Source organism: Pholis gunnellus, assembly GCF_910591455.1.
Source record: "Pholis gunnellus genome assembly, chromosome: 23".
NCBI lineage: Eukaryota > Metazoa > Chordata > Actinopteri > Perciformes > Pholidae > Pholis > Pholis gunnellus.
The window spans coordinates 1,809,662-1,822,683 of record NC_136550.1 but is presented as its reverse complement, the minus strand read 5'-3'; the positions used below and the strand labels follow the sequence as shown (position 1 = coordinate 1,822,683).

Sequence of the window (13,022 nt, the reverse complement as noted above, 5' to 3'; positions counted from 1 at the left end):
CTAACGGTAACTTTTGTTGAATTTAGGAGAAATCTACAGACGTAAACAGACAAAGTAATAAAATAAATCTTTCTTTCCACTCGTCTGAAAAAAGTTATGAAAGAAAAATAGACCAAAAATCGTAAAATCAATCAGTAAATGAAGAACAATGTTTTTACTTGACTTGAGTAATTTTTTTTCATTCTACTTTCTACTTTTATCTGACAGCTTTAGTTACTTTTCTGATTAATATTACTGCACACAAAACACGGGGAGAGTTTATGACATATATTTTATTAGAAATAAGCCAACAGTTTATATAATTACAGCTGAAATGATTAATGATAGAACATCTAACAGTAGAACGGTCGATTATTCACACAGATTTAAATTATTTCTTTCTTTTTACAAAACTTTTTTCTTTCTCCGTCTCATCGTCTCTTTTCTCTTTCATTCAGTCAGGCTTTCTCAACGTAATGAGATTACACGGGATTATAAAACCCCGTCTGTCTGTAATCCACACCGCTCAATCCCATTTCACTGTTTCACACACACACACACACACACACACACACACACACACACACACACACACACACACACACACACACACACACACACACACACCAGTAATTAATTCTCTCTGCTGCTACATGATGATGTCTTTTCTCATTCTTTCTCTTTTAATCCCTTTCTTCTTCTTTTGTGATATAAATTATCACCACGTACCATTTAGCTTTTTTTTTCTTCCTTCCTTTCTCGTTTCCTTCCGTCCTTCCTAAATTCCTCTGTCCTCCTTCTTTCCTTTTGTCTTTCCTATCCATCCCTCCCTTCTTCCTTCTTCTCTTTCCTTCCTTTATTTCTTCCCTCTGTGAATTTCTTCCCACCCACTTCCTTCCTTCCTTCCTCGTTTCCTCCCTCCCTCCTTCCTTCCCTTTCTGTCCAACCTTTTCCTCACATCTCCACCTCCGGTGATGCATTCACTGGTCAGCGGTCATTGCGTGGGGAACATGCGTCCGTCTCGCCACCAGAGCTCGCATGTGAGCCACTCCTGGACACACACACACACACACACACACACACACACACACACACACACACACACACACACACACACACACACACACACACACAGAGTAATGGTTGAGAAGAAAAATAAAAACTTCCCGTTTGATTCGAGCAACTCGTGAGAAAGTTTATGAAACAGCAGAACAAGAGATGGGACCGATACCCTCCACACACACACACACACACACACACAGGCGCGCATGCACACGTACACACACACGCGCGTAAAAACACACATCAATGGAGTGTAATCAAGTCCTCCTCTTTCATTCCCCGCCAATCACACCCTCAGTCCTACAGGGTGTCTTCTCTGATTGGCCCAGCCAGCTGTCAGTCATGATTGAAGGGGGCGGGGCCTGGACGGGGTGGGGGGGGCTGACCTGGAGTCTGATCCAGTAGCTTTTACGCACAGACCGGACAGTCCGCTCTTCCACGCGCGGATAACGAGAGTGAGAGAAGAACCGGAGGAAAATCAGGAAGAGGAGAAAAAGTGACAGGAAAACAAGCCGAAAAACACGCACGAGGGCTTTATTTTCTTCTTCTTCTTCCCCTCAACTGGAAAGCGAGAGAAGAAGTGTGTGAGTGAGAGAGGGGGAGACAGAACTCGCCTCAGCTCCATGTCGCTCCCCGGCTCCCCTCCGCTGCTCTCGCCGCCGGGCTCGGGCGCCCCGACTCCGGCCGCGCTCTACCGCTCTGCGCCGGACGCGCTCCACACCTCCGTCAGCTCCACCGGCACCTCCAGCCCGGGCCACACCAACTCCCACGCTCACTCCCATTCCCACTCGCACTCCCTGTCCCCGTCACCGCGGCTCACCAGCAGCATGCTCAGCGCTTTCCTGCCCGGACCAGGGGGCGCGCTGGCCGGTTTGGGCAACGGCGGCGCCGCCGCCTCCGGACACGACCGGGGCTGCGCCGCCGCCGCTCTGGGTCCCCTCGGCGGGCTCGGCTCGCTGAACGCGACCGGTCTGACCCCCGGCTCCCCCGGTATGGCGCAGACCTCCGCCAGCCCGGGTCTCTGCAGCGAGTGCAAGCTGGTGGAGGTGCACGGAGTGAAGGTGGCCAGCTTCGGCGTGGACGGCCAGGAGCTCATCTGCCTGCCGCAGGTGTTCGACCTCTTCCTGAAGCACCTGGTGGGCGGGCTGCACACCGTCTACACCAAGCTCAAGAGGCTGGACATCGCGCCGGTGGTGTGCACCGTGGAGCAGGTGCGCGTCCTGCGGGGGCTCGGCGCCATCCAGCCCGGCGTGAACCGCTGCAAGCTCATCTCCAGGAAGGACTTCGAGATCCTGTACCAGGACTGCACCAGCGCCAGGTCGGTCCATACTTCAGTCACTTTATTGTTTTTCTTTATTATCTGTAAGATTTCCACTTTACTCAACAGCTTCCCGGTGTGTTCGGAGCGAAACAACTGACTTCGGATACATTCCAATCTCACAACGAAGCGTCTCTTTGCACTTTTCTCTTTCTTATATTTGGTCGAGATGTCCGCTACACGTGGCTCTAAATCCTCTAAATGTTTCTGTAATATTCCTACTTCAGCTGTGTTAGAGACTAAAGACAACTTCTACTTGTTTTACTCTATTTGTGGAGGCGATGTGTCGCATTTTCTTATTATATCTCTATAAGCACTTAATAATAAATAAATAATAATATAGCAGAAATATGAATCCTTATTGGAGATTTACTTTCCTCTAATATCTCTCAGACCTTCCTCACGAATCTCAGTTGATCACATACAGTATATTCCTGTAATTCTGTTATTAATGTCTGCACTCAGAGACTTTTACAAGACATCCTTTAAAAAACATAATTATTGACTCTTTGGCTCGTTCTTCAAACTGACTTCCTGTTCCTGTCAACAGTGTTGTTACTTATTTCTGCTTCGGTGTTGAAAACGATGCTTTTACTGTATCGACTTTGCCTGATGGAAGTGTGTGTGCGTGTGTGTGTGTTTGTGTGTGTGTGTGTGTGTGTGTGTGTGTGTGTGTGCTGCTAAATGTGCAGACACTTGTTTCAGTAAAAACAATATACAGAGAGCAAACACACTTTTTCCAGTTGACTCTGTTGATGGAAAAGCTTCTCATTTCTCATTATCCATTACTTTATACCTCACCAGTCAGTGTGTGTGTGTGTGTGTGTGTGTTTACGTAAGCGTTAATGTGTGTGTGAGATTGAGAGTGTGTTCGTTGGAACAGAAAATACAGCTTTAATGTGTGTTTATGTGTAAACAGACGTGTTTTTAATACCTGATGATGGTCGTGTGTGTGTGTGTGTGTGTGTGTGTGTGTGTGTGTACTGTACCTGCTTCTTCTCACCGTTTCCGTTAAACCGTCCCATCAGATTAAATCTCTAAAGTCGTGTCCCGTGCAACCATTTTGAAACGCGCTCTAAAAACACAAACGTGACTCGTTGAGGACCGAAGCGTTAACGAGATGAACTCCTCTGAACCCAAACGCTCTGTTCTTCAACACGTCGCTTCACTGTGAAACCACACTTCCAGGTGAGACCTTATACCTGTGCAGCACAAACGAAACCCTGAACCCTGTTTATCTTGCAAATGTTAGCTTTGAAATGTTGAACTGGAGCTCAGAAACCCGTCAGCCTGGACTGACCTGAGAGGTCAACATGTCGTCCTCTGAGCTTAACAGAAGTCGTTTAAAGTTTCCTTCAGTGTCACAGTCACACAGTGATGGTTGTCTGTACATTAACGGGTACAATGCAAACAGGAACCCCCCCCCCCCCCCCCTCCTGCTGTACATCAATACTCTTACTGCTCCGACATGTGTCGTTACTGTTTCCATCCTGGGAAACAAAAACAGCTTCAACACAAACTAGAGGAGGAGAAAAAAACATGTTTAGAGCTCCGACTTATTTCTGGAAGCTCCTCGAAAAATAAGAAGTCCTGGAATTTCACATGGGGGGAGGAGTGGGGGGGGGGGGGGGGGGGGGGGGGGGGGAGACACACTGGACGCATTCGCGAGTGATGGTTGTTCAGCATCGGCTGATTATTAACAGTGTTTTGTGTTGCTGTGGAGTCACTGGATTGTTGGAGGGTGACCTCTGTTTTTTTTTTAGCTGACCACACACACACACAACACACACACACACACACACACACACACACACACACACACACACACACACACACACACACACACAGTTTATTAAGCTTGAAGTCACCTCCCTGTTCTTGCAGAGTATTTCTATCGCTATTTTTGTCTCTTTTTATCACCCACTTTCTCCCCCCACCTCCTCATCTCTCACCCCTATCAAGCAGAGTATTTCTGTCTTTAATTGTCTCCCCCTTCTTCGTGTGTCCTCCCCCCCCCCCCCCCCCCCCCCCCCCCCCCCCCCCCCCCCCCCCCCCCCCCCCCCCCCCCCGTCTCTGTCTCTTCGTCTCAATCACTCCGTCCGTCTCCCTCGCTCTCCCCCAGCGGTGCGTGTCGGGGCCGATAACGGATCATGTGGATGTGCATTGGAACAACACGGCTGGAGAGCTATTGTTGTTGAACGCACAGCGAACACACACTCCTCTCTGCCTCCAATCATATTGGCATTCCTCTAATGCCTCACTCTCTCTCTCTCGCTCCCTCCCTCACCCTCCCTCCCTCTCTCTACGTACCTCTCTGGGAAAAGAAAGGAAACATTAAATGCTTTAAAAAAGGAGAAACCTCCCACTGGTGTCCTGCATACTTTGTCTTCTCGGTAACCGAATGTGTGCGTTTGTGTTTCTTTGTGTAAACGGAGGACGTTTAGCTCAATATTCCTCTCTATGTGAACTTATTAAAATCATTTTTAAATGTAAAGTGCTCTTCAGCGTCTGCTCTTTCAAAGCTTTCTTTTCTTTTTAGCTTTAATAGAAACAACACAAATGTGAAAGAATACTTCAGAGTCGAAGTACAAACAGCAAAATGCACTTAAAGTACTTCTTGGATCCCTTTCAGAGAGTTATATTATATAAATATATAGCATTAACTGTCATATTTTATAAACTGATCATAAAGTATGAATCTGTAAAGTGACTCCAGCTGTCAGGTGCATGTTGTGCAGTAAAAAGTACAACATTTCCCTCTGAACTACTCGCATTAGTTGAGTAAACGTACTTCTCTGTGCTGCACAATGTGAACACGTCCTTAAATATTATTATTTGCGATGAAGAAGAAGATCTCAGTTATTCTTTATTTCTCTACGTTTATCCGGAGGTGACGACACAACTTTATTAATTCATGTAGAAATAAAGAGTGACGTTTGAACTTCTATATTCTCATATTTTTAATGCACATTATGAAGTATCGTGTAATAGAAGCTCCATGGAAACGGCAACATTGTATCAAACTCACTCACTTGCTTTTTTTACGCTGGTTTGAAGTGTTTTTTTTTAGCTCGTCCAAAACGAGTTGATGCACTAAACGGATTATGGAAACAATGTTGCTGTTATTGGCATATTCTCTGATACATGTGTATGTTTTCTTGGTGTGAAGCACGACATGAAACACGACTAATACTAACTGACGTGAAAGTTAAAACCCAAATGGAACTAATTCCCTGAAGATCTCTTTCCATGTTTGTCTCTCGTAGATGTTTAGACGACCGAGATTACAGACGTGTAGTTTATAGCACCAACTTCTGACCGAACGACGCTGGGACTATTTTCAGCGGCGGATTTAATCCACATTTGGTGCTCGAGTATTTGGGCGTTGTACTGCGTCCAAAGCCAAGAGTCTTTATGGTGATAACGACGCGCTATCAGCGTCTCCTCGCAGGCCGTCATGACGTTACACTGGGTTGCAGAGAGAACCCTTCTCTCCTCTCGACCAATCACTGCGCCAAGTGATCGTGATTGGCCGGGGGGGCTAAAGGTGTCGGCGAGGTCTCAGACGGGTGGATAATCACTTCCTTCTCTCTCATTGGGATGCTTTTATTTTGTAGGATATTTTAAAAGGTAGTGTCGAAAAAGTGGTAGTAAAAATACGTGGCAGGTGATTGGCTGAACCAGCTGTCAATCAAACCAGTCCCAAACCCAGCTGACGTGCTGCAAAACGTGTTTTTGGGGTAGAAAGAATACATGTTTGTTGCATTGAAAAGCGGAATATTGACTGTAAAAATGTGGTTTATCCAACTCCTATTTACATTCTTTATTGCACTACTTATATAATTTCTATATTTTAGTAATCATGCATGACTAATACATATATATTTTGCCATTTGAAAAATAGTCCCACATACCTCCTGCAGCATTCCAAAGTACCTCTAGAAGTTCAAATAAACATGGTTTCCTTGAGTGTAAAAATGAATATTCATGCAGACAGGTTTGTTCTGCAGATGATTTTGTTTTGGGAGGAAGATTCTGCTTTCTTGTCACCTCCGTGGTTTTGTCTGCAAGTGTGTGTGTGTGTGTGTGTGTGTGTGTGTGGGTGTGAATCGATAGTGAGTGACAGGAGGGAGGGTTGCTGATGTCGAGAGTGTTATTCTGGGCTCCCCTTATCACGGCAGGCTGTTGGAGCCCACACACACACACACACACACACACACACACCCACACACCGATGATGGAGGTCGTATTGTTTGCGACACGCGGGGAGCAAAGTCGTTTTGTTTTGCCGAGGCATTGCGGCTTCACACACACTCAGCGTGAACTCCTTTCATCAATTTGGTGTTTTTCATTCTTTTACATGGAGCATTAAGTTCTGTTAATGGAGCACAGTGGTTTGTAAAACACACACCCACACCGACACACACTCGGTCAGTAGTTTTGCCTTCTGGCTGAGGTGTGTGTGTGTGTGTGTGTGTGTGTGTGTGTGATTGTCTAGCATGCACAAACAGAGCTATCAGTTGTCACACTGGCTCAGGTTACATCTGTGTGTGTGTGTGTGTGTGTATGTTCATATTGGATTGTTTGTGTGCGTCCTGCTGATATTTGTGTTTGTGTTTGTTTTGCTGGTGTGTGTGTGTGTGTGTGTGTGTCTGGTTTCAGCTCCGCTTTGTGCTCCTGGTTAATTGATAAAGGTTAATGCGCTGGGAGCTGAGGTCACCGCTCTGCAGCGAAGACGCTCGTCATTGATCGACGATTTTAAATGATCAGAAGTGATGATTCTGGTCAAAGTTATAAACACAATTATCTTTTATCAATATTGCAATCGCGATACTTTGTCTTGATTATTTTGTATTATTTTAGGGCCAAAATATTTTTTTATTGTACTATCGCATTAAAATACACTCTCACTCTCACGTCCTGCAACGCAACAGTTCAGTCAACAAAACTACTTAAGTTCAGTCAACATAACTACTTAGATTCAGTCAACATAACTACTTAGATTCAGTCAACATAACTACTTAGCTTTAGTCAACATAACTACTTAGCTTTAGTCAACATAACTACTTAGATTCAGTCAACATAACTACTTAGATTTAGTCAACATAACTACTTAGATTTAGTCAACATAACTACTTAGCTTTAGTCAACATAACTACTTAGCTTTAGTCAACAAAACTACTTAGATTTAGTCAACATAACGACTTAGATTTAGTCAACATAACTACTTAGATTTAGTCAACATAACTACTTAGCTTTAGTCAACAAAACTGCTTAGGTTCAGTCAACTAAACTACTTAGTTAGGTTTAGGCAACAAAATTGCAGTTAGGTTTAGGCAACACAACTACATAGTTAGGTTTAGGCAACCAAACTACTTAAATCCATATCAATGAGGCTTTTGTTTCGTTTGTTGCTTTTATTTATTCTAATTTAACTTTAATTTGAACCATTGGATGTTGTTGTGTAATTGAAGGTTGATAAAACATTTAAACACTCATCTACAGCAGCACTTCTAGTATCGCTGCCATTTTATTACGTTCTCTATCCACACACTTGGTGGCTTTGTGTGTGTGTGTGTGTGTGTGTGTGTGTGTGTGTGTGTGTGTGTGTGTGTGTGTGTGTGTGTGTGTGTGTGTCTCTCTCTCTCAGGGGCAGAGGAGGTGGTTTCATGCTTCACTTACCGACCCACCAACCAGCCGGGGCGAGAGAAAGATTCTCTCTCTCTCTCTCTCTCTCTCTCTCTCTCTCTCTCCTCTGTGTGTGTGTTTTCCGGATGAAAACAGAGAGAGAGAGAGGTGAAGATCAAAGTAAGAAATATGACCCTCTGTCACCACGGAGAAGAACTGATCCTCCCCCCTCCCCCGTGTGTGTGTGTGTGTGTGTGTGTGTGTGTGTGTGTGTGTGTGTGTGTGTGTGTGTGTGTGTGTGTGTGTGTGTGTGTGTGCAGTCTGAACAAAACAGCAAGAGGGGAGAGGCAGGTCAACGTGTGTGTGTGTGTGTGTGTGTGTGTGTGTGTGTTGGGAAATAGATAATGTTTCACAAAGGCTTCAACTTTTCAGAGAGCGAGTCTTCAAAAGGAGTCGGGCGAGAGTCATTAACAATAATAAAGTAGAGCGAGAGAACTAGAAGTATTCAGATACTTCAGTGAGAGTACTAATACCACACTGTGAAAGTACTCTGTTACAAGTAGAAGTAAAACAAGTTGAATCATCAAAATGTTCGTTAGATTATTATGAATATATTAAGAGACACTACAGGTGAATATAATGAACATGAAACGTCACCAGTTCATTACTGACGTTAAGATGATTATTATTATAAGTGTTATGTTTAAATATGCAAATGAGGCATTATGTAGTGATGAATTTAGGAGAAATCTACTGACACAAAAACAAAATATAAAACCCCTAAATGTGTAATAATAATAATAATAATAATAACAGTTTGTTTAAACTAAGTCCTCAGATGAACGTAGTGGAGTAAAGTATAAAGTACTTCATATTTGTACTTGTTTAATATTCTCACCTCGTTTCTTTAGCTTTCTTAGTGTGGACAGACCTCAAGTGATGAGGGAGGGAGGAGGTGAGGAGGTGAGGAGGTGAGGGAGGAAGTGAGGGTGTTGTCTGCAACAAGATTATGTGATGCCTGTGAACACACACACACACACACACACACACACACACACACACACACACACACACATACACAGTCTCGTAGGTGCACTTAGCAGATTGGTTTAGAAATCACATTAGAGAATGTCACAACAGCTTTTCCTCTCGTTCACCAGGTAATCCCTCCGTCCCTCCTCTCCTCTGCTCCTCCTCTCACCTCCTCCTCTTCTTTCACATCTCTTTAGTTCACTTTAATCTCTCCTCCTCCCTTTCCTTTCCTACTCAACTCTCCTTCCTCCCCTCTTGCCTTCATCTCTCCTTTTTTCTCTTTCCTGCTCCTCCTCGTCCCATATCTCTGTATGTTCACCTCCTCCTCGTTTCCTCCCCTCTGCTCCTTTCTCTCCTCACATATTTTGGTCCTTCTATTTATCCTTTCCTCCCTTGTTTCCTTACCTCTGTCTTCTCCTCTTTCATATTTTGGTCCCTCTCATTTCCTTGTTTCCTTTCCTTTCTTGTGCTCTCCTCTTGTTTCCTCTGCTTTCCTCCTCCATCTCTTCCATCTCTTGCTCCTCTCTCTCCTCTTCTCCTCCTTCTCCTCACCTCTTCTTGTTTACCTACGTTTTCTGTCCACCTGTTCATCTTTCCTTCTCATCTCCTTGTTTTCTCTATTCTGTCTCCTCCTCCTTTCCTCTCTCCTATCATTTCCTTTACCGTCTTGTCCTCTCCTCTTGTTTCCTCTCTTCTTTCAGCTCCTCCTCCTTTCTCTCTCCTTTTTCATACTTGGTCACCTATGTCTCCTTTCCTTTCTTCCTCCCCATCCCATCCCACCTCCCTTTCATCTTTTGGTCCATACCTCCTCGTCTCCTCATTTCTATCCTTACCTCCTCTCCTCCTCCTCTTGTTTACCAGCATAAGTTTTATTCTCCTCCCTCCTCCCTTCTGTCTGTCTGTTCATCTTTCCCTCTCATCTCCTTGTTTCCTCTCTCCTCCTCTTTCCCCTCCCTCACATCCTTCTTATATTCAATCTTCTTGTCATTTACCCTCCCCCCCTCTCTCTCTCTCCTCTCCTCTCCTCCCTCTCTCTTCTTCTTCTTCCACCTGGTCTTATCTCTCTATTTATTGTGACAGCCTGTCAGAGGTGTGTGTGTGTGTGTGTGTGTGTGTGTGTGTGTGTGAGAGACACAAAAAGAGTAGCGAGCGACAGATTTACAGTTTAGAGCGAGCGGCATCGGCCGACTACGATATCAAAGAGAGAGAAGAGGAGGTCAGAGGAGGAGGAGGAGATGAAAGGAGAACAGAGAGGAGGAGCTGAGAGAGGGTAAAGAGAGGGCAGCGGGGGGGGGGGGGGGGGGGGGGGTGTGTGTGTGACAGGTGATATGTGTGTGTGTGTGTGTGTGTGTGTGCTACAGACAACATGTTATTAATAAAAACAGGAAGGAAAATGTCATTATCACCCATTTTTGAAATGCCACGACGTACAGACGTGTGTGTGTGTGTGTGTGTGTGTGTGTGTGTGTGTGTGTTACAAAATAATTATAGCTGGAATCAATTAAGAACATGACGTGTGTGTGTGTGTGTGTGTGTGTGTGTGTGTGTGTGTCGCCCACCAGCGTCCTCGTCATGCACAAACTTCAGACAGCGTGTTATTAACAAAAACTTTAACTTGGTGTAATTTGTGATTAGCAGTGTGAAAACATGTCATGTGTGTGTTTGTGTGTTTTTCTTAAAAACTGAAAAACTCCTTTTTTTTGTTGCTATTATTGCACACATAGTGTGTGTGTGTGTGTGTGTGTGTGTGTGTGTGTGTCACCAGCCTGTGCTTCCCAGACAGCGTGTTATTAATGAAAACGTATAATAATCCATTTAAAAACATGTCATCATGATTAGAATAATAACAGTGGTTAAAGTGACTGAGGCGTTTATGGAGGAAGACGTTCTCCTCATCATCCGTGTGTGTGTGTGTGTGTGTGTGTGTGTGTGTGTGTGTGTGTGTGAGCAAACAAACGTGTCGGCGCTTCAGTCGAGTGTTAACTTTCCCAAACTGGTTTTGTTTCATCTTTTGTTTGTGAGTTTTAAGAAGCGATGGAGAGGAAGTGACTCGTCTTCATGATGAAGTTTAATGTGTTTAAAGACGACTTTAAAAAGTTCAAACTTCTGTACTTTAAAAAGTGAGTTTTTGTGTTGACATCAGCGAGTTTTAAGAATCTATAATTTAATAAAACTACTCATGTTTTCAGAGTTTACATCAGAGGTGGAGAGTAACTCAAATACTCTATATACTTCATACTGTACTACATCTCAGAGGTACATATTGTACTTTTTACTGTACTACATCTCAGAGGTAACTATTGTACTTTTTACTGTACTACATCTCAGAGGTACATGTTGTACTTTTTACTGTACTACATCTCAGAGGTAACTATTGTACTTTTTACTGTACTACATCTCAGAGGTACATGTTGTACTTTTTACTGTACTACATCTCAGAGGTACATATTGTACTTTTTACTGTACTACATCTCAGAGGTACATATTGTACTTTGCCCATTCAATACTTTTACTTTAAGTACATTTAAGTGACACTAACATTCTCTTCCTTCAGTAGGGTTTTGAATGCAGGACTGTTGCTGGTAGCGGAGTACTCACAGTGTGTATTAGTACTGCACCTGTATATTAGCATCTGAACGCGTCTGTTGTTCCTTCAGAGAGTTTTGTTGAGTATCTGAAAACATTGTTTTTACAGCTATGAGCTTGTCATTCAGTTGCTGCATGCGTGTAAAACGTGTTTGCATGTAAACGTGTGTGTGTGTGTGTGTGTGTGTGTGTGTGTGTGTGTGTGTGTGTGTGTGTGTGTGTGTGTGTGTGTGTGTGTGTGTGTGCGCGGGCAGACATGCTGTCGTTTTGATAGCTTGTCATTGAAGCGATCCGGTCCACTGTAATTTTCTACTCAAAGGAAACAATGCAACAATACATGCTTCGCTGTCAAAAAGAGAAACCCTCCACGCTCTGTGTGTGTGTGTGTGTGTGTGTGTGTGTACGTGGTGGGTGTTCATGCTCTCGTCACTGTAACTCTTAGTTTTCATTTTTTTGTCTTTTGCTTTTCTTTTCTCCCACTTTTTTACTTTTACATTTTTTTTAATCCTGCATCTATTTTTCTGTTCACCTGCTTCGTCTTTTTTATTTCTTATTTTTCTCTCCTCTGTGTTTGACGTAATGGTGTCACCAATAAATCACTGCACTCCACCTTTTTAAAGGAGGGAGGAGAGACGGAGGAGAGACGTTTAGCATCTCATCAGAGTATTTCAGGTTCCCAGCAGGAAGTCTTTCTTATTTATTTTAAAAACATTTTTCCTCATGAACGATCAGCTAATTCTTCATCTTATCTTGTAGGAATGTGCAATGTAGAAGTTCAAACAGAGAATTTAAGACCTAGAAGCAAAAAGCAGAAGAATCCACAAGAAACGACAATAATATCTAGGTTTTCTATTCTAGTTGTAGTTTGGTATATTTAGTGTATTCTTGTATATTCTATGTATTTGTACTCTGTATTTACTGTTGCTGTGGAGAACCTGCTGCTTTAACACAACAATCCATCTCATTTAATGTTGTAAGATTACGACTTAAAACAATACGAAATACAGAACGTAAACTAAAAAGCTGTAACTGTCTCCATCCTGAGCGGATAAAGTGAAGTCCTCTGCATGAAGTCTCTACATGTGAACACCACGTGAATAGCCTGCAGGATTAAAGTAAACTTAAAGCGCCAGTAAAGATCGCATACTGCAACATAAAAGCACAGTGGAACCAATAAAAGCACATGCTGTGAGACATTCGATAACTCAGGTTTTAATTATGAGTTTACGGCATGAAAGTCTGCTTTGGTAAATATGTTTACAAGACTAAATGTTCCCGTTCTCTATTTTACTTCAGTTTCCTCACAAGAGCAGTCCGAGTGAATCCAGACGGTAGATTGAATTATTTAAATTACTAAAAATAAATGAACTTTTAGCAGTTATAACTCTCAAACGATTATTTTTCAAATAATTAAAAC

At 43.3% G+C, this 13,022-nt stretch overlaps 1 protein-coding gene across 1 annotated transcript in view; it reads left to right on the top strand.

Annotated features, from left to right (window-relative positions):
- Nucleotides 1–1,664: 1,664 nt before the first annotated feature.
- The window catches only part of dachb (dachshund b), a gene marked incomplete at its 5' end in the record, with an annotated part of 71,032 nt that continues 59,674 nt past the window's right edge, over nucleotides 1,665–13,022 (top strand). Inside the window, one exon of the mRNA XM_079185129.1 lies at nucleotides 1,665–2,359. Within this exon, the coding sequence (XP_079041255.1) occupies nucleotides 1,665–2,359 (695 nt within the window). The remainder of the gene's footprint in view (nucleotides 2,360–13,022) is intronic.